This window comes from Nematolebias whitei, chromosome 18, assembly GCF_014905685.2.
Source record: "Nematolebias whitei isolate Nwh7 chromosome 18, NemWhi1, whole genome shotgun sequence".
NCBI lineage: Eukaryota > Metazoa > Chordata > Actinopteri > Cyprinodontiformes > Rivulidae > Nematolebias > Nematolebias whitei.
In genome coordinates this window covers 26,773,546-26,796,414 of record NC_056515.1, presented here as the reverse complement: position 1 = coordinate 26,796,414, position 22,869 = coordinate 26,773,546, and the positions used below count along the sequence as shown (strand labels likewise).

General features: G+C 39.1%; 1 protein-coding gene across 1 annotated transcript in view; it reads left to right on the top strand.

Moving 5' to 3' along the window:
- The window catches only part of znf618 (zinc finger protein 618), a 45,320-nt gene extending 35,772 nt beyond the window's left edge, over positions 1-9,548 (top strand). Inside the window, exons 10-15 of the mRNA XM_037692458.1 lie at positions 610-687; positions 6,310-6,357; positions 6,500-6,577; positions 6,802-6,960; positions 7,247-8,346; positions 8,890-9,548. Coding sequence (XP_037548386.1) covers positions 610-687; positions 6,310-6,357; positions 6,500-6,577; positions 6,802-6,960; positions 7,247-8,346; positions 8,890-9,426 — 2,000 coding nt within the window. The 3' untranslated portion in view covers positions 9,427-9,548. The remainder of the gene's footprint in view (positions 1-609; positions 688-6,309; positions 6,358-6,499; positions 6,578-6,801; positions 6,961-7,246; positions 8,347-8,889) is intronic.
- Positions 9,549-22,869: the final 13,321 nt, after the last annotated feature.

The window sequence follows — 22,869 nt, the reverse complement described above, 5'->3', positions numbered from 1 at the left end:
AAGATGTTATTTTTTCATAAGCTTTCCATGGAAGGCAACTTTAAAACTTTTAAACTCTTGCTTTAAACTCTTGTGAGATATTTGTTTTATTAAATTGGAGTTGTCTGTTGCCAGAAAATTTAACAAGACCGAAAGTAAGAAGAAAAGCGTTCACTTCCATGTACACTTAAAATTACATTAGTCATTTGCAATTTTTCAGCTGTCAAAAAACGGACTTTTCTCAAACAAATGTGGATTTTTGTGGCTCAGCCCCCACCCACCCTAATACCATCCCCCCACTCTCAACTCCAACCCATCTTTCTGCTAAGAAGCACTCAGCCTATTTAAAGCATGGCGCACACTCGCATCCTAGAAGTGGGTCAAAAAGATGGAATGAAGAGGAGGAATTAAACCCATATTTAAATATAATATGACCATTTGGATCCTTTTTCAAGGCTGTTTCCTATGATGGATTTGAATGCTGTGACTTAAGATTAAATTAAACGGCATGCCATTAATTTTGCATCATTTTAAGATTTGTATGTGCTTGTCGCTTGAATTTAAATTATCAAAGCCTTTTATTTTTTATGAGCTAGCCATTCATTGTTTGCCCTCTGTTTTCCATAACAGACAGCCCATTTAAGAGGAAATTGGAGAGTGCAATTCAGTCCAGTCTGGTTGACACAAACAGTTCTCAGAACTCAAGCGGTAAGCTCTTAGTCACTGGTTTTGTTAATTTGTGTCCATTTGCATGAAAATATATTGTAATTTTATTTCTGTTTAAAGACTGAAAAGTGTATTTTCATCTGACATTGTTTTGCTGCTCATGCATAGGCTGAAAATTGAGATGGAGGGGGGGTATAGAGGTTTGAGTGACCTACCTTGCATCAACTGTTTCTATATAAAACTTGATTCTGGGAACTGAATTATTATTATTTCTCTCCATACTCAGACCATGAAACTAGAGACCTTATTCAATCTCATCATGTTTAGCTTTGATAACAGCTACAATACCTCAGCCCAGTACTCAAAAATGCATTTGTGCAGCCATGTTATAAAAAACTAAAAGTTGGCATTCAGTGCAAAATATAAACAAAGCTGAATGCAGTGATTTACAAGTTGTTGTTGTTTTGTTTAAGATGGCACAAAAACAACTTAATGTTGAGACTAAGATTTTTTTAATCTTATTTCATTTGCTCATTTTAAATTAAATGCTGACCACTTGTTTCAAAATAAGCTAAAACGGACATGTTTACTACTGTGTTGCATCACCTTTTCTTTCAACAACACTTCAAGTGTTTAGAAGCCAAGGACAAACTGCTGTCGAGGTTTCAGTGATAAATCGTTGCTATTCTTGCTCAATGTTGGATTTCTGCTCCACAGTTTCAGGCTTTTTTTGTATTTTATTATGTTGTAATGCGGCAGCACTGTGACTCAGTTGGTAAAGCTGTTGCCTCTCAGCGAAGTCGTCGGATTGAATCCCGGTTGAGGACCTTTCTGGGTGGAGTTTGCATGTTCTCTTTGTGCATGAGTGGGTTTTCTCTGGGTACTTTGATTTCCTCCCACAGACCAAAAACATGCATGTTAGGCTGATTGGTAACTCTAAATTGTCCCTAGGTGTGAGTGCGAATGATTGTTTGTCTTGTTTGTCTCTATGTGTCCCTGTGCTGGACTTGCATCCTGTCCAGGTGTCCCCCGCCTCTCACACAGACTACTGGATATGGGCACCAGTGACCCCCGCAGAAGCAGGTAAAGATAATGAATGATGGATGGATGGATAGATGGATGGATGGATGAATGGGTGGGTGGATGGGTGGATGGATGTTGTAATGCTCAGTGTTTTTCTGCAGTGGAGAACCAGTTTACAACACCAAAACAATTTACTGTAGACTATCTTGTTGTAAAATGTGCTTAGATCAACAAGGCTCTTGAAAGATTTTGATAATAATAATAATAATGATATATTGATAAGCTGTAGCTGAGCATTATCCATCCATCCATTATCTTTACCCACTTCTTCCTTTTTGGGTCACAGGGGACACTGGTGCCAATGTCCAGCTATCGCTGTGCGAGAGGCGGGGTACAAACTGGACAGGTCTTCAGTCCATCACAGGGATACATAGAGACAAACGAGACAAACAACCATTCACTCTCTCACTCACACCTAGGAACAATTTAGAGTTACCAATCAGCCTAACATGCATGTTTTTGGTCTGTGGGAGGAAATCAAAGTACCTGGAGAAAACCCACGCATGCACGGCGAGAACATGCACACTACCCAGAAAGGACCCTGGCCAGGATTCGATATGGCGACCTTCTCGCTGAGAGGTGGCAGCTCTACCAACTGCGCCACCGTGCCGCACTAACCGAACATTAATGATACCTATCATAATTAGATTCATTTCATATGATACGTGCATGCTCTGCCTTTGAAACTGTCAAACTTGGAGAGTTTCTCTCCTCATCAACAGCCCTTGTAACCCTCTGGAGTCCCACTAAAAACCTGCCAGGACCAAGCTACACTTACAATTTGTCTTTATCCTTTGTGAGTCTTAAAACATAAAAATTACAAAGTGGTCATTTTGTTTCCTTAAATTACTTTTAATTTGACAAAGATGGAGTATTATGATGTCGTTTAGTGGTTACTAAAGTTGAGGTTGTAACCCCATGCGGGTCTTAAGACAACAATTAGGCGGTCTTAAGATGATCTTTCAAAACAAAATAAATTGTTAGTTACATATTTTGTAATAATTGTTGCAAGAAATTAAAACAGTAATCATAAATTGATGTTTAAATACTAATATAGCTCCTCTTGTTTGATTGGTTTATTATTAACATGTGTGTACTTAAACCAGAATTTTTTTTTTAAATCAGAAGCTGAACATTAAACCAGTTAACTATTATTCCTCAAGTGTGGAAGTTTAGTCAGTTTCCTTTGTCTCAAAACTAATCCTTACAGCTGTGATCATGACAATTATAGCAGATCTGTGTCCAGACAGACAAACGATTAGAAGCTTATAAACATACCAAACCATACTAGGAACTCTGGACCTTCACAAGTGACAAACTGGACTCAGTGAGTTGTCAAAAGAAAACTCAGGAAAGTTTCTGTTCCTGTTTTACATTTCACACTGAGCTAAACTGCAATTATGGGAATTGCATTTGAGAAATTCTTCTGATGAACATGAACAGCATAGCAAAATGTTTGATTTGTTCGAGGGTTTTCAGTGTAATTTTGTCTGGACGTTGTTCACTGATTAAAATGAGTTGGAAAAAACAATGCACAAAATGACATGATTTAACAGATTCATCACATTAACATGGTTTCTTCAGGGCATTAAAAAGCATTAACAGTCATTAAATGGATTTATCCAAATTTAAGGCCTTAAATGGCTTTAAAAAAAACATTAAATTTGAACCTCAATGGCATTAACAATTTTTTCATTTGATTTCAAGAAAAACGAGGGACGATTTTGGAAACCGCTCATCGGAGTGATATACAGTATAAGAGTAACATGCAGAACCAATATTAATTGTTTCTGGCCGGTCAGTGCTCAGCTGTCAGAAGATCGCACGTTTGAGAAAAAGCAGGAAAACTTTATGAGCAGAAACAAAATGGGAAAATGCAAACTCAAGCTAAAATGACTGGGAAACGGAGTTTTGAGCACGTCTGCAGCCCGTCAACGGTCAGGATGGTGAAGGATTTTGAAAGAAAAAGCAGCCAAAGCGGTCGACGTGGAAATTCAAGGCGGTGTCATGCTAAAAACTGTTTAGCAGCCATGGGAGCACACACATACTGTTTAAGAATAATTCATAGTTTCATTTATAATAATTAATTTATAATAATAATAATAATTCAGGTCTCTCTTGTAAATGAGTATCTGAGGCTCAATGGGATTAACCTGTATAAATAAAGGTCGAATAAGTGTCAGTTTCAGTTTAATTTTCTGTTTCTGCTGCTTTAGTTCTTGAATTAAACCTTAATAAAACTAAAAGATGAGTATTTGTATGCACAAGATTACTGTATACTAAAGATGTGGCTCTGTTTACTTTTTATTTTTTTTTCCACCAAAAACTGTTTTAAGTGAGTTTCAAGGATTAATAGTTTATTAGAAATATCTGCAACTCACAATTTTACACAGGATTTTAGCAAAATAAACGAGGTGCGGTGATGATAGATGATCTGTGCCACCACCCGGCCGGAGCATTAAACAACAGATTTATTACAGAGAGAATATCAATGATGACGCGCAGTGACTTTGTATAGAGTTTAAAACATTAGTTATACTTAACAAAAAGAATAGAAATACTACGAAACCCTGTGGGGGACATGTCAAAAAATTTTTGCATTGCACGGCACCTTTGATTTACTTGTGACTCTAAAGTCGGGGAGCAAACATCCCTCTGGCATGAAGAGCTACAGATCCAATGCACCGCCTTCATTCGATGTCATTTACAGTGTGGATTTTTGCACAACCGCTGTTGTCTGCACCAAACATATAAAAGTCTCATTCAGTTCCTGAAGTAGGGCTCATGTGGGGTAGCAATCCATGTTCCTGACACTTGCTGCTCCTATCCAGAATTTACAGTTTGATCATGTTTTATCTGCTACGGCGGAGAGGAAAATTCAAACTGCGGTGTGGAAGATTTTGTCGGTGAGGATGTCAGATTCCGAAGATTTTTGGACTGCGTTGAGCCTCGCTACATCGTCCCCAGTCTGAGATATTTTCCAATGTAGCCTTACCCGAGTTACAAGCCGCCATTTCTGACGTCATTGTGAAGCTAATAGCCGATGGCGCTTGGGTGGGTTTTACCACAGACGTTTGGACGTCGTGTTAGCCCCGTTAGCATGATTAGTCTTACAGAACAATGGATAGACAAAAACTTTGAAACTTTGGACTTAAAAATTCTGTCCTTCATGCACAAGAGTGCAGAAGATCCCACACTGCAGCTAGGAACTCGGAACAAGCCTCCACAAGTGAGACAGCTTTGCAGGTGATTAATGCTAATAAATATTATTCAACACTTTTCATTTAATATAAGTTAAAGTGCTATGCATATGGCTGTTACTGGATATATGTCACCAGCTGTTACACAATTTTGTAGCTAATAAGCCTAAATAAGAGGGCTATGTTCTGACAAAGGAAAATATATAAAATATCGGTATTGGATATCAAAGAGAAAAGTTTGCAAACTAAGACTTAATCTACTGTAAAACAACAAAAAAGTTGTGTAATAATTTGAATTCATTGTCAATGGCATCAAAAAGGGCATTCAAATGACACTTCAAACTACTTGTGAAGTTTATGTATTCATTGTTAATGGCATGAAAAATGTTTTTAAAAAATGCCATTAAAAAGCATTAAATTAGATTTGCTGATTTCTGCAGAAACCCTGTGTTGGAGCTATTTATTCTTTATCTTTGTTACTTTGAACTTTGTTAAAATTTGTTGTGGTTTATATTTTTGGGGTCATTTACAAGCTTTATTTGTAGGTTAATAATTGTTAAATTTTCTGTTTTGTTTTCGTTCTTTGCTTCTGTAAGTTAGACAGGACAAACTATAGTACCATTTTCTTCAAGTATAGGGACTGATATAGGACCAGCATGCACCGGGGTGGGGCTATGTTTTTTTTTTTTTTTTTTTTTTTTTTACCAGAGCAGGAGAAGCAGCAGGAAACAATGGGAAGATTGATCTTTGTCAATTACTTGCCAAACTAGAAAAAATGAACTGTAAAACGCAACCTTCAAGTTTTTGGACTTCTTTTGCCTGCATACGAAACATCAACACAGTGCAGCAGTGGCTCATTGCTTGATTTTTAAAACTTAAGATGTTTGGTTTAACACACAATTGCCACTACACCCTGATTAACCAATAGTATCCATACGAATAATCTGAAAGCTCTAGCAAGAACATAATCACACAGCCTAAATGATGTAAACCATTTCCTCAACCTTTTTTTTAATTATTGTCTTGACCATTTTATTGTAAATAATATGTGGTGTTTACAGCTGTGTTTTCAGGAGCTTTAGATTAAAGCTGGCTTTGCAAACTTCAAAGCTGTTTTACTGATGCTGAAACCAGACCTTGTGGCATTCAAGATGAAGGTCTTTTTGTGTTTTATTAGAGTGCACTTGTGGCTGGCTGTCAGTAAAACATTTACAGTGATATGTTATTTGATGCTCTGGTTTGTAAATAAATGCTCGTGACTATTATTTTTTACACAAGTAAGACCAATAAAAGCAAAGATGTTCTGGTTTAATAAAGAAGAGGAAGGAGTGATGTAGAACAGCTCAGTGTACTCTTAAATCCGTTCCTGTTATCATTTCAGCAGGAACTCCAAGCCCTCTGGTGGCCACCTCCTTCTCTACAGTGCAGAGTAAGTCCTTCCCACCTTCCTGTGTTAAAACAAAAAGCAGAAATAGATTAAACTGTTTCTTTCTTATATGCAGTTGGTAAATGCACTGTGATTACATTACTCTTCAGACAAAGAGTGAACGGCCTTCTTTTTATTTTTCTAGAACCCTATACTTGTGGTGCCTGTGGCATCCAGTTCCAGTTCTACAACAACCTGCTGGAGCATATGCAGTCGCACGCTGGTGAGTCCACGATGGCAGGTGAGCATTTAGGCTAACAAGAAAATGTCAGAAATAACTTGGAAAACAATTCACATGAAATTTATAGAGATAAACAGCTATTAATGAAACCAGTTAAAGCATTGTTATTGTTTATTTTGTTATCACCTACGTTGTTTCATTGTTTACTTTTTTTACATTTTGTTCCACTGGCGTTGCTGAACATAATCCTTCTGCGTTTTCCACAGCTGATAGTGAGAACCACACCAAAGGGGACTCTCCCAAAACCTCTTCAGCCTCGGGTCCTCAAGAGCCGCTATGGAGAGGGTCCCAGACTCAGGCCCACCCCTCCGTTAAAATACAAATCCAGCCTCAAAGTATCTCTCAGAGAAATCATACTCTCAGCCGTAAGTACTGCAGCCTCATTAAGTCTTGTGGTTTAGAGGCACAGCATGTAACTGCAGTATCCTCATTAAAGCCTCTCTTTTTGTTTATATATCTATTATATAGGTGCAACATAAGGTCTAAACTATGAAAAAAATAATTGTATTTGTGACAACTGAGTTGTTTTTAAGTTTTAATAGTGCCAAGAATAGCTAAAATTTGATATCTTGTGCTGTCTGCTCACTAATGATTCCTTTCATGTTTTTTTTCTTGCCTTTCTAATAATCTGTCTTTCATCTGTTCTGTCAGAGAATAATGGGCTACCTGAGAAGGAGCGACAGCAGGTGGCTGAGCGCCTATTACGGGTAATGTGCTCTGATCTGAGCATGCTAAATGTGCTTAACAGCAAGGACTTCCTGAAGTTGGCTCAGACCCTTGTGGATACAGGTGCTCGTCATGGTGCCTACTCCACCCGTGATGCTCTTGGCAACATGAGTGCCTTGGCACTGCGCCAGCTTCCTCGCATGTACAACCAGGTGAAAGTTAAGGTCACGTGTGCTTTGGGCTCCAACGCTTCACTTGGCATTGCTGTTACCTGCCACTCCCAGACATCTGGGCCAGATGCCTGCTACGTTCTAACAGCCTACCAGGTGGAGGGGTCCAGACTCAAACGCTACGTGCTCGGGTTAAGGGAAGCCGAGCTGAGGGAAGGGCCTGAGCAGGTCCACCACTGGGTGCAGAATGTACTGTCTGAGTTTGTCATGTCGGACATTCGAACTGTTTATGTCTCTGAGCCACAACTGTGGGCGGCAGGATTTGCAGGATCGCCCCTGGGAGGCGGCGGGCGTGGTCGGATATGTTTGAGATGTGCGGGATGTTCGCTCGGAGCAGTTGTTCAGGCTGTCCTTGGAAAGCGCAGCCTCCAGGCTCGAGGGCTTCACGAGTTAGCTGAGCTTCTCGCAACTTGCAGAGATATTGCCTCCTCGGCCACACTGGGTCTACGTGAAGAACAGTGCTTCAGCACATCCACAAGCACAACTGAGGAAGGTGCACAAATCCCCCCTGCACAATGCCCTACGCCTCCTTGCTGGGATCCTACGGCTGAAGCTCTCCTTCAGGTTCATGCTCACTTCGAACACATTTGTGAGGCCTATGGCCGCAGCAAGGCTACAGCCCCTCTTCTTCAAGGTCTCAACAAGCACCTGTTGGGCACTCTGGCTTGTCTGCTGGCACCTCTGCGCCTGGCTGCGCTGGAGCTGAGCAGCCAGAGACGACCAACCTTACAGCAGGTGCTGCCCGTTTACCTACGTTTGGAGAAGTTTTTCACATCTAAAGCGGGGGAAGCTGGAACTGGCACAGCTAGCAAGCTCTGCCACTATTTCCTCGAAGCACTTAAAGAAAACTTTAAGGTACTGAAGAAACATTGCTCTCTTTTAGTTTTTTTATTATAATTTCACATTAAAATATTTATTGTAATTATGTAAAGAATAAACAAATTCCTTTTTTTTTTTTCAACGAAATCTTAAATGTCTTTCCACATGATCATCTACTGTAATGTTGGCTATTAATGTAATAAATTTGTGTGGTAAATGGTCTCAGTAAGATATTAGCAAAGAGGTGGCAGAGTAGGCTAAAATCCTGCAATTCTGCATCCAGATCTTACCTTACCTGGATTGTTCTGCTTTAAGATGGTCAAATAATTGTTAAAGGAGGCAATGTAGTTACTAAACATCAGAACCACTAAGCAAGTGAAGACCGAGAGACTTATTAGCTTCTAGGAAGTTTTTAGAGTAGAAATTCAATGTTGAAATGTGTTCAAGTGTAAAATATAGGAGAGAATTAAATTAATATTTAGAGGTAACATAAGCTAACAGTTCACAGATAAAATAAACTGAAAACATATTTGATGAAATTATTTGATATAAAATATTTTGTGGCTTTTTTTTGTCTAGGTTGAAAGAGCCCACCAGGTTGCCATGGTTCTGAACCCACAGCTCAAACTGCGTTCGGTGCCGGCCTACCAGCATGAAGACATCATTTCCCGTGCATGCGAAATGGCTGCCGAAAGTAAGGATGGAGGTATGAGTAGCGGTGGAGGTTCAGGTGGAGAGGAGCGGGATGCAGATGGTCCCTCTGCCCCTAAAATAAGCCGTATGGATGGAAGTGGAAACAACAGTGGCCCTTCGAGGAGCACCTGCACGGCATCTGGTGATGAGGGTCAGAGCCAAGTTAGAAAAGAGATTTTTCAATATCTGGCTGAGCCTCTTGTCCAAGGTACCCCTGATCTCTTCCAGTATTGGAGCTCAACAGTTGCTGAGAAGTTCCCCAGGCTTGCCCGCTTGGCTCTGTGGCTGCTTGCTGTTCCTGCTGTGGGCATACGCAGCGAGTGTGTGACTGTGTGTGAGCAGAGCCTGGCTATGAAGAGGAGGCAGCAAGTCACTGCTGAAGAGATGAACAAACTAATTTTCCTTCGCTCTAATCTGGGTTAGAAGGGCAACCCAACATACTCTAATCAACCAAACTTTCACTCAAACAAAGACTCGAGACATTTATTTATATACTGTAGGTTTAGGCAAACTGTACACATCAATGTCCAGGAACATTTAGTAATCAAAGCAGATATTTACAGAAAAAAATCCTCACTTCAAAGGTTGCAAACACAAAATGGTTAATTGCATCTTTTGTGTAAAGACTGGACAGTTGTAAAATACAGTAGACAATAAACAGGAGGATAACGGTAACCCTCAAAAGACAAAGTCTTGTTTGGTACGCTGTCCATGTAGGCAGGAAGAGCTTCTTCTGGTCACAACCAGTGATCTGAATCCCTCCAGTCTAATGATGAAACTGCTACAAGGCTTCAACGCTGTTATCCTCACTGGTTGGCAACATTTTCAGGTAAAGTCAGCTTTCACTGCTTAAATCTGCTGTCACACACCTCTGAAAACTAATCTGCTTTATCGTAATTATTCATTTAGGACCTAGAGGCAAACTACTGTAGCATTTGCAGTAAATTATATTTTTATTGGTGTATGACAAACAAATTAAGGAGTGAAGCATCACTGCCAATTGCACCTCTGACAATAAAGGGAACTAGGTTTACACTTTACTTACACAAATCACTGAAGAGAAACTCACCATATCCAGCAGTGGGCAATGGGCAGATAATTTCATGGTTATATTAGTGGCCATAAAATGTAGCGTCTAATGAATTGCATGCACTGCATGCAATTTTTCAATTTAAAATGCTTAAAGATAACTCATTTTACATTTGAAATATTGTGATTCTTTCCTTTTTTATTAGCAATTGTGAAGAAAAAAAATCAATATTTTTCTTTGCTTAATATTCAAGTCAAAATAGACAGGAAAGCTGAGATTAAATAAAATCAATCAAATTTAGCTTTTGGTTTCAATGATGATGGTAGTTGTATAAATGAGACAGCATCAAATCGTGACTAACATTTTTTTTACTGAAATCGTTCAGTATCCGATTTAACCCCCTTAAAAACAAATACAAGTGCTTAATTCAGAGTAGAACAATTTGAACTAGTGTCTATGCTAGTTTAAAAATAGAAATACTAAAGGGAAGATAAATGTTCTGTGGTCCTTGCTTCATGATGGTTTCCTGTGCTGGTAATTCAGGAATGACTCATCATGTACTCTGAAAAGAGACACTTATTTTGAAACATCAATAGTGTCAGTGCACCAGGCCTGGGCTGGGGACAGGATTCAAAGTATACCACGGTGTTAAAATGTCCTCTGTCAAAACCACTGAATGTATCCATCATACTGTTCCTACGGTTTAAAATACCTAAAAAACTAACAAACAAACAAAAAATACAGAGACAAGGTGTACTTTTAAATAGAGCAGTAATAGTCTGCTCAATAGGCACAATTACTTTAGAATTATAAATAAATTCACAATGTCTGTTGCTATTTGTTTGTATCCTGTGACGCTGATAAAAGGACAAGTTTTTTCTTATCTTAAAGGAAAACACCAGTTTCTGCCCTTTCAGCTACTTCCTGCTGTTTTTCAGCTAATGAAATATTTCAAGCTTCAGCTTCTTCAGTATCCTTCAGTAAAATTATTCAACATTCAGCATTCACTTGGCATTTTTAAAAGGAAATGCATACTCGTTGGTTTGAAACTGCTTTCGGATTTTAACGGTACTAAATTAAAAAATCCATCTCAATCTTTAATAAGTTTTAAAAAATACCCCTGATCCTAAATACCATTGTCAGTGTATATAGTGGCCTGTCACGATAAAAAATTTTGCTGGGCGATTAATTGTCTCAGAAATTATTGTGATAAATGATAATACTGTTTGAAATTTGAAAATAATTAGTAATTATTGTCAAATTTAAGAATTTGATGTTTGTTTTGAGTGTAGTACATTTTTGACCACTGGATGACAGTATAAGACAGTTTGAACCGAAGGATGGATAGTGAGGGAGCGAGCATCGCGTCTCTTTAAGAAAAATGGGAATGAGGCCCCTTGACGTGACATGGGCTGTCTCTCATTCCTGTTTTTCGGTTCTCAAAATGGCAGACACTAGGTGTGGTTTGAGCTCTTTAGCATAGCATTTTTCACACAAAGTTTTTAATAGAAAAAAGTTTTTAAAAAGTTCTTAGCTTCTTTTTGCAGCGAAAAGCAACTTTTTACATGAAGGCACGGGTTTCAACCGTGAATTTTGGAGCTTCGACAAGACAAAGGTTTTTTTCTCAAGGTTGGCCTGTTAGCTTAGCTTCTCCGCTTAGCTGCTTTTAAAGATCGAAAAATGCGATTTTGGATAGTTTAAACGGATTTTGAAGAGAAAGGGAGGGGTCAGTGAAGAGCAGCGGAGTTGAGCCTTTTGTCATCCAGTGTCTTCAGTAGAAAGAGAGAGACACAAAAAAACAATAAGGCCGATAAATGAAAATGAGGTAGATAATTTTCATTTATCATGCGATTAATTGATTTGTTGTTTATTGCGACAGGCCTATATAAATTTAGTATTATTTTTATTATACCCCAAATATAATAACTTTAAGCAATGATTAATTATTAGACCTTTATTTATACAGGTTAGTTCCCATTGAGCCTCGAAGACTCATTTACAAAAGAGACTTGTTATTTCTGTTAATACTTAAGCAGCAGTAGTAATAGTATTTGCAACTTGACATGTTACTACCAGTTGCTGGTAAAAAACAAAACTTAAAAGGCAGCTGTGGCGGCCATGTAAATTTTTCTAATTTACCCATTTTTACTAGACCTCAATTACTTCAATACACCTAATACTGTGAAACTGTGGTAATTCTAAAAGTTATCAAACTTTCAGAATCAATCTCACACTGGCCCAGGCCTAGAGTGCTATACATTATGGTCAAACACTTTGCCCATCCATTGCTACCTTATTAAAACAATACTGTTATTGCTCATGATTTGGTAGACTTGTTTGCAAGACTAGTTCATAGTTTCGAGTGTGTGTGTGCATTTGTATTTATTTTTTCATGCTCAGTTAGAAAACATCCATTCATAGGAAATTGTATCATTTATTACTTTTTTGTTTTTCATTGGAATACAAACATTGTCTTCCTTATGTAAGCTATAGATCTCCATTTTCAAGGCAATAAGCTTTATCACAGCTACTGGTTCCCAACTTTATCTGACTGTTCTCACGGCACTCCTAGAGTTAATTATCAACTGCGTTGAACGTTTGTAAAATCAATAGGGTTTTCTCAGGAATGAGCACATCCAAGCAGGCACCGCCACTTTTCCTCACTGTACCGAAAAGAAACCAAACTGTGACCTCATCGCTGAGGTAAATATGTAACATGGCGTTTTGTTAAAACTTCCACCACCCCCAAATACAGTTGGTGCCATTTGGGATAAAAAAAGAAACACTGAGGATTTTGTTGTTTTTGTTGTTGTTTTTGACCAGATAATTTGCTAAAGTTGACACATGCATACTCATAAAGTCAATTAATGTTTTTCTATATATATATATATATATATATATATATATATATATATATATACTCATAGTTGGGTCAACATCTACCTGTACTAATACCTCCTGAAATGGCTTAGAAGAATGGAAGCTCTGCTGTTTGTCTGCTGTCTTGCTAGTTACGTGCTAGTTTGTTGTCTCAGTTTTGGGGCCTTAAGTCTCTTCCATGTGCTCATTTTAAACCCTTCAGTTATCATGCCTTTGTATTATAAGTAAATGGCCTTCTTTTAAACATTTATTTTTTTGTTATCGTTTTACTCCCCGACTTGTGTATGTTTGCAGGGAATCGATTTTTGAGAGTTGAAAACAGTGACCTCTAGTGGCCCCATGACTACTTTTTACATCCTGTACAACTGTGCTGTTTAAAGTGCATGCATTCTTTATTGTTTAGTTTTTAAAACAGGTCAGTAATTATTTAAAATACCAAAACACAAAAATCAACTGTAAAATATATGAAAATGACTCATTACATCTAAAAGTATTGGTTTTTATTTGTGTGAACCGAAGGATGTGTGCTCGTAAATTGTGTGCTTTTTTTTTCTACAAGGCTGCAGTGCAGTTATGTTTTATTTATTTCCTCTTTCATCAAAAGGCAACCTGACACTTTTAAATATATATATATACTTATTTTTAATACCCAAAACTCCCCTTACCTCATAATTAAAAGTTTATAAAAGTTGTGTTTTCTAATTTATAGGTCTGAATAACTCAGTGTCCCACTCGTCTTTTTTTTACTCAAAGATTTCTCCATTGTTCGTCTTTGCAGCGTCACAATAACCAAGTTCAAAACTGCCACCTGACCCCTCACAGTGATCAGAATCAGAGCAGGAAATTTGTATTTGTCTTTAAGGCTGACGGTGCAGCTGTTGTATTCAAAGTGAATGTAAACTGTACACTAAAGGAAAGGGCATCTGCATGAACTAATAGCATCAGTGTAAAGCAAAAATATATCAGACTGTGGTCTCTGTGAAGTAAAGAATCTGTTTAGCTCGCATAAGTTCAGATGTTTTCGCTTATTTTCAAAAACAAATATTTGTCAGTGTCTTTAGGAGTGGCAATAAAAGCATAAAACACTTAAAGTTACATAAAAAAATCAGAAGCTCTGCATTGCAAGTTGTTTCTCAGCTTCTTAGCATTTTTAATAGACTGTAGGCCTTCTTACCTCTAAGCTTACTGTTTAATAAATGCTTTCTCTTCTTTATGGCTTCTTAGAGTATCTTCATTTTTATATATATTTTGGTAAAAAAGAAAATGATTATAAAGTATATTTAAATTAAAACTTTCAACAATAAATCCAATGTTTTACCTCAGCGCTCAGTTACTCAGAAGGCAGTATTGTTCTTTACTGATTGGGAATCCGTTTGTTATCCGAAATGTAGTTTTAGTCAAAGAAATGGTCAAAATACTGTACATGGGTTTTGTTTTCAACAATTATCCTCAGTTATACTAATGAAGGGACTTATACTGTTTTATTTCGGTTATTAATAGGATATGCTCTGGGACAAATGCCATTGTTGACGTAAAAACGTCAACGTAATTTTCTTAGAAATAACATTTTTCTGTTTTATCAAATAAGTATATCTAAAATATGCATGCGTTTAATAAGATTAATGATATATAATGTTATAAACCAGTGTTTCTCATCAGATGGAAATGAATCATATTGACTCTGAGCTGATAAGTCCCTCAGAAAGTCACACGACTGAAATTTTACCTTTCGAGGTGGAAGTAGCTGTTCTGATTATTGGCTGGTGTTCATGCCTGGACATCCACCTTTGGAAGATGTAAATATGGGAGTACTGCTGTTTTTATGCCACAAGGGGGCGCCTTCATTCAAGAGATAAAAAAAGTAGGGAGCACCGATGACATTACCTCTTTTTTCTACAGTAGCATTTCAAAACGTTTTGATATAATAGAAGAAAACAACTTAGATACTAATACTAGGAAACTGAATTCAGCTGTACGTTTTTATTTTGTTTTAGGGTTTTAACTTATTCATATAGTAAAAGTTCAGTTGTAAAGTGTGGTTTATGAATGCTAACATGGAGATCTGTTTATCTAATCTATTAATTCAGGTTATGAACTCGGTGTTGCTTTCATCCTATTTTACAGGCATTTCTTCCTTTTTATACTCTGCTAAAATGCAAAAAATAATGTTGCGTTCTGTTTATTTAGTCTTTTTAATCGCACTTTGGCAGCAGTTTCCTGTGTAGATCCAGATCTCAGTTGTCTTATTAGTAAACCTAATTTATACTTTTGTAGCAACACTATTTTTATATAATGGAAAAAGTTCTGATTTTTGTTTTCTTTTTGTTTTTACGTTATTTTCCTGTGACATATATGACAGCGCTGTTCAATGTTTCTTGAATACATTACCCACTGTAGTATGTTATGTGTGAATAAACTTCAAATCTGTGTCAAACTGGTGTGTCCACTTTGAGTTTATTCAGTACATTAGAGCGGTTTTTAATTCAATGAAGTTGTCTTCATAGCTTCTTGCATTTCAGGTAAAAATATGCGTTTAGAAAAAGAATTGATTTTATTAAAGCTTGTCGCTTGTACTTGATATGAGTTGGGACTTTTACCCAGAGAGAAATGAAGCAGCTTCACAGTTTCTGAGGCTAGCCTCACACGTGCAGAGGAAAAACAAGTTTTATGTAAGAAAACAGCCACCGTATGGGGGTGAATATGCACAAGCTGCTTAGAAGTGCATTCAAAGATCACTATAGTGGGGGGAGGTAGTGGAATTGATTCGGGGGAGGGGACAAACGTGCATCAGTTTGCTGTCTTGCCCCCTCCTCCCATTTCAGTGGGTCCCCAAGGTGTTGGGGTCTGAAGCCCTGCAGAAACACCTGCACTCCCGTCCTTTCTGTAACTCCAAACAGGAGAACATAAGGAGCTGCTTACTAAAGACTCATTTGCAGCACATACACCCACATTTACCTCCCCCACCATTTCCCTTACTGCCCCACCACCTTCCTTTCCTGTCCTCCACTCTGCTGCCGAAGGTGATGTTTTTCCACAGGCTATTACTCCAGTGACATGCAAAGTTTGTTTTAACTTAAGCACTCAGAAGCTGACCATTATTTTCACTCATTTAGAAAAGAAATATGTGGGAAAACACCCACCTATTTGGACAATTACCTCCTTTTTGTTCTGGGTTACAGAGATGTTTCATCAACTTTTTAAAGGAAGCATAAAGGGTTATCTTGGGACTGCTTTGCAGTCCACACCCACACAATACACTCAACATTTCACTTTTCACTGATGCCAGATTCTAAGATTTTCAATTTGGACTAAGTGCATTTGAGCTGTGATAAATGTACTGCAGCAGCAACATCAAAAATGTATAAATGGGGTATTCCTCTGATGGCAGTAAATGACTTGTGGTCATTCAAGAGTGTTGTCATAATAAAGGCAATAACATTGAACACCAAAGCGGGCAAATTTGCTTAGCATAATGACCAAAGATTGTTTTTTTTTCTAAAGACAAAGGTTAGCTCCCTGGCTGGACATTTCAACTGATACAAAAGATTTTTCTCAAACAGGTATTGTCTTGGCTCTACAAAGTATGGCACTACAAACTGCTAAATAACAAAGTTCTGTAGATTTCTTTTTGCCCTTGGCTGTTCCAAAACTACATCCACGTTTCATTTTGGCTCCAATCACCTGGTGCCATGCAGCTCTGTTCACCTGTGGCATTGACAGGGTTGCCACCTTCACTCCTGCGCCAACCAATGACGGTTGCAGCTGTCGTCACTTGTCTGCTCAGTGAGCATCAGAGGGACACGTTGGGACAGGAGGAAGGAAGTGTTCTTATCTTCCACTCTTTGTCCTGTATCAAGAACCCAGTGGCACCGGGACTGAGGTTTCTCCCACTCAGCCGGTGCTGACTTTGATTAACTGTGACATGAATGTACAGAACTGCCAAGCCAAATCCACCTAGTTCCTGTCAGGTGTCGTTACAGCTAACACTCCATGTAGCCCCTGACCTCAAAGACACCAGGTACACCTCTACTTCCGCCTGTCGGCTTTGCTCACTCTGTGAGCTTGCACATACACATGTATACATGTGCACGCAAACATCACACACTAGGCTCAATAAATGTATTCACTCTGGAGATCAAAATATTGATTTGAGGGGGGCTTCTCATGGACCAAACCAAAGTTGTGCTTCAACTCAATTCCATAGAAGACAATTTGAATAAACAAAACATGCAAAAATATGTACCGGTAATCAGATTTCACTGAACATTGTTTAAATTATGAACTTGGGTATTACAATAAGTAAGTAATTAGACTTTTGTTTTCACTTCTAACATCCGTAGACTTAACATTATGTCCTGTTGCATTTGGTTATTATTTGACATTGATTTCAAAACATCACCGAAGAATAAATTGAATCTAGTTACAAAATATGATACTTTTTTAATCTATACATTTTTGGTTTAACCCATGTATGTTTTTCTTCACTAGCTCTCTAACGAGACGCACGCATTCCTTCCCGCTCCCTGTTTTCCTCCTGCTTTTTTGCTCTCTGTCTGTGTATCGGAGCAGTTCCTATTTTTTACACATCTCTCGAAATGGAAACTACTGTTTTGGATCTGACCAACTGGACTTTCGACGTATATTACAAATTATTTTCAACAAAGCGACATGTCCTGGAGAACCCTCATCTGCTCGGATGAGACACATGCAGCTGGATATCTCTGTGGGGGATGTGTCTACCTCTGCTATCGACTGAAGATGCCGAAATTGCCAGTAATTGGATTTATGATAACAGGTTTCCTGTTTTTGGAATAGTCTGGATCCTGGTTTATCAATATACAAAGAAGACGGCTGCAGCTAATTTGGACCTCGACAGGCTGCTGTCTATGTGATGGTCTGGTTTGTGATGGAGGACTCAAAATCAGCCTATTTACGAGCGAAACCGTAAGTTGGAAGTGATTTGAATCACATGCCACCTGTGGCTTTGGGACTCATCAGCATGAAAAACCTTTGAAGAGGCTCGTAAGCATGGACCAGTATAATGCACCCTAATCTGGCCATTTTGGACCTTGGAAAGTTATCAGTACAGACTCAAGGCTGATGGAAAATAGTCTGCCTGAATAAATCCACAATTGTGGTTATCTGAATCTGACTCCTCAGCTGGCCTCGGAACAGGCCAACTTATCAATTTCTCCTGGGAAATGTGTAAACTAAAATCTTTGTCTATCGCAAGCCGCCCCCGTGGAGTCTTATTAGAACTGTGCCAGCTGAACGATCATCTTATCAGGACATTGAACTATCTGTTAGTGCTTCATGGACCGCCTCGTTATAAATGCGTATGTAACGTGTTCATAAATGTGCTTTAGCTGGCAGAGGTTTTTTGATGTCTTAAATCTTGCCCTGTAAGGACAAGGTGTGACGAGACCTTTTTTGTAATGACACTATCCCTCTCCTCATGGCGTTGTCCCTTTTTCTATCTAAAAAATGTATTCTAAATAAGAATAATAAGGCTGCACTTTAGAGCAGCAGCTTCGTGCACTCAGTCCATCTTTCGGATGGCTGTACGTACATGTTCTCGTTGTATCTCAATGCAGTGATAATAAAGCTTATTCTGATTCTGTAGTAAACCTTACCAATAAATTACTATTCAAAGCTAAATCTAAAACTTTATCAGTCTGACTTTGTTGTTTATTAAAGACAATCTGTATAAGCTCAACATATAACTCACTAATAATTCTAAATAAATTTCACTGATTTGTTCTTGTATGCAATTAGATGAAAGATAAAAAATCCATCCATTATCTTGTGATTGTTCTGAAGTTGAGTCAATGGGGCAGCAGCTTGAGCAGGGAGTCCAAACATCTCTCTCTGCAAGCACCTCTTCCAGCTCTTCTGGAAGGAGTCCCAGGTTAACTGAGAGACATAATCTCTCCAGCATGTCCTGGGTCTTCCCCGGGGTCTCCTCCCAGTCGTACATGCCCGAAGCACTTCCTTAGCTAGTGCCCAGGGAGCATCCTTACCAGTCGGCCAAACCAACTTAAAGGGCTCCTTTTGATGTGAAGGAGCAGTGGTTCTACTTTGTGTCGCTGCCAGATAACTGAACTTGTCACCCTATCTCTAAGGGAGAGTTCAGCTACCCTGCAGAGGAAACTAATTTTTACCACCTTAATCCGTGATCTCATTATTTCTGTCACTACACAAAGTTTGTGGCCATAGGTGAGGGTAGAAATTTAGACTTACTGGTAAATGGAGAGTTTCACCTTACAGCTCAGCTTCCTCTTTACCACAATGGATGGGCACAGAGTCTGCAATACTGCAGATACCACCCTAATCCATCGGTCAATCTCACGTTTCATCCTTCCCTCACTCGTGAACAAACCCTGAGATACTTGAACTCCTCCACTTGAGGCAGAACCACACACTTGACCTGAAGAGAGCAGTCCACACTATTCCGACTGAGGACCATGGCCTCAGATTTGGAGTTGCTGATCCTCATACCAGCTGCTTCACACTTGGCTTAAAACTGCTCCATTGAGAGCTGAAGATCACTGCATGATGATGCCAAAAGGACTGTATCATCTACAAATAGCAGGGATGGAATCCTGAAGCCACCGAACTGGACTCCCTTCACCTGTTGACTGCACCAAAAAAGTATGTCCATAAACAGTATGAACAAAATTGGTGACAATGGGCAGCCCTAGTCCAACTCCCACCCCGAAGGAGTCTGACTTGAGAGCCAGCAATGTGAACTCTTGCACCGCTTGTATAGGGACCGAACAGTCCGTCGCAATGGGCCCCCAATCCCATACTCACTGAGCACCCCCCACAGTGTACCCTGAAGAACACAGTTGAACGCCTTCTCCAAGTCCAGAAAATACATTTAGACTGGATGTGCAAACTCCCATGACTCTTTGAGGACCCCAGTGAGGGTGAAGAGCTGGTCCAGTGTTCCAGGGCTAGAACGGAACTCGCATTGTTCCTCCTGGACCTGAGAATCAACAACCAATTGGACTCGCTTCTCCAATACCCCTGAATAGACCTTACCAGGGAGGCTAAGAAGAGGGTTTAATTTTTCTTTCAGCTGCTCCCTTCTAAAGGGGTCACCACAGCAAACTAAGGTGCATGAAGACTTGTCAATTATTTTTACCTTCCTGGTTCAACCACAGACCACTGAGCTACCACAGCCCTCTATGTGGAGCAGAGAGCTGCTATCTAGGGTGCCCGGGGGAGCAATTGGTGGGGGTTAAGGGCTTTGCTCAATGGCCCAGAGTGGGCCCAATGAGGGTGGTGGCAGGTGTGGGTGCTTCACTGATCTCACACACATTTTGATGCTGTTGGTACCAGCAGTTGAACCATTAATCTTCGAATCACAGGCCCACCTTCTCTAACCTCTGTGCCATCACTCCCCAGGGAGACTAAGGAGAGTGATGCCCCTAAAATTGGGGCACACCCTCCAGTCCCTGGTTGTGAAGAGAATAACAACCACCACACCAGTCTACCAATCCAGTGGTATTGCCTCCAATGTCTATGCGATGTTGCAAAAGCGTATCAACCAAGACAGCCCCACAACATCCAGAGCCTTAAGGAAATAAGATAAGATTGAACATTATTGATCCCGCAGGAAATTGTTGAAGTCAGGGCAAATCTAATCTAGACCCAGAGCCCTGCCACCGCAGAGCTTTTTAACTACCTCGGTGACCTCAGCCATGGTTGTGGACAGACCAACGCTGAAGTCCCCTGACTCAGCTTCCTCCATGGAAGACATGTCGGTAGGATTGAGAAGGTTTGAGAAGTATTCCTTCCAATTCCTGATGACATCGCTGGTTTAGGTCAACAGCACCCCACCTTCACTGAACACAGCATTAGTAAAGTGCTGCTTTCCCCTCCTCAGCCGCCTGATGGTTTGCCAGAATCTCCTCGGAGCCGATCAAGAGTCTCTATCCAAGGCTTCATCAAACTCCTCCCACATCTAAGCTTATGCCTGAGCAACAGCCACGGCTGGACTCACTTGGCCCTCCGGTACTCCTCAGCTGCCTCTTGAATCCCGCCAGCCCGAGAGGACTCCTTTTTTAGTTTGACAGCCTCCCTAACCCGGATGTCCACCACTGAATTCAAGGAGGGCCACTGCGAGAAGCACCAACAACCTTGTGAAATGAGGAAAAAATTATATATATTTTTTTACTTTATATGTGCTTGAAGTTGCACATAAATTATGTCAAATACATTTACAGGCATAACTCTTCTTCAAGAGCTTTTTTAAATAAACGCCTTTCCAATTTTCGTACACATTTACAACATGTTTAATTATTTGTTCCTTCATATATTCACATATTTTTGTCTCATTTAACATTCCTGCTCAGTCTAAAGTCTATAAAACGAAAAGGCTCACTGCTACTCAGCATCTGCACATCAAATAAAATGCCTCACTTGTGCTAATGAACAACAAATGCTGTGTATAACCCTCAGGCTGAAATACAGATGTTTGATAAATGGGAGAAATAGCTTATTTTTCTTTCTCTCACTCTTTCTCGGACACTAACCTCCTAACATGCTTGACAGATGTGACGCTTATTAGCAAGCAGAATAATTTTTTTATTTTTTATTTTTTACCTCAAAGGCCGGCCTGGAAAGCAGTCCAAAAAATTCTGTCCCCTGAGCAAATGTTAGTGACCTCTGACCTGATTTGTTTGTTCATTTGTGATTCGCATTACTTCATGACTGATGAATAGCCCGACACATTCTGATAATCCCGTAAAAAAAACAACAACATCAAGTTGAAAGGAATCAACATCTTTGCTTCTTTTCTTTTCTTGCTTGCTGTACAAACTGTTCCTGCTGTTGCTGGTTTCTTTATGTACCTGCTTTAAAATTCCTTTCTTGTGTCTTCAGTCATTCAATGAGCCCACCATCTGCTGCACCTTTCAAATTTCTCTGCAAACGAGTCGTTACACGGCGTCCCTGTGGACTGCACTGATGTCTCACTAAAATAAAACGTGTAGCAGTTGAAATTTTTTTTTTTTTTTTTTTAAATGAAATTATTGAATGTGTACCTTTAAAGAATGTGTTAACTCTCCGGCACACAGAATAAAACATGTACATTTAGTGTTCTAGCTGATGAACTATTAGACAGTTGGTTTACTCATATGTTCATGATTGTACTTAAAAATGTCTTCTGCAATTTCAGACTTACCAAACAAAAATGAAAGGAAGATCCTGTGCTGTGCATTTCTCTAGAACTTCACTGATTGGTCTAAAATCTTATGATCAAGATACCGGGTCCAATTCTCTTCTTATTGCATGAGTCAATAAAAAGTGATGATAAATTGTGATGGAAGGAGTTAATCTCTTAAATGAAGAGGAAAGAAGTGTTTGATGCTAAGAGGATGATCTAACAAGAAGATAAGCTTATTTTCCTCATTAATTGAAGACTATTAGTGTACAAAAGAACTATAACATATACACAATCATCTTCTGGTTAATGAAAAGCCCAAACTTAATCATATTTGATAGATTTGCTGGCTTTGATAATTTCCTTAAAACTATACTGTTGCTTTGAATTCAAACAACCTTATTTTGAGCCATCTCAGTCATAATTTTCTTAGATTTATGTCACCCTTGCCACTGGTTAGGAGCAAGTTTTACAGCTTCTGCAGTAATAGATAATTACTGCATTCCTTTTACCGTATTTTCCGGACTATAAGCCGCAATTTTTTTTTTTACACACTTTGAATACTGCGGCTTATACATTGTGCGGCTAATTTATGGATTTCATTTATTTTTTTATTTTTTTGATGGCCTAACGAGCTTCATGCCACCAAAACATTTAGCTTCGTCACACCCAGGCGCTCACATAGCTGCCTAATACACGACTCTCTTGGTGGGTAGCGATCAGTGACTTCCTGGTAGACTGCTGTATTTTTTTTATCAGCTGTGTTACATGCACTGTTCAAAAAAAA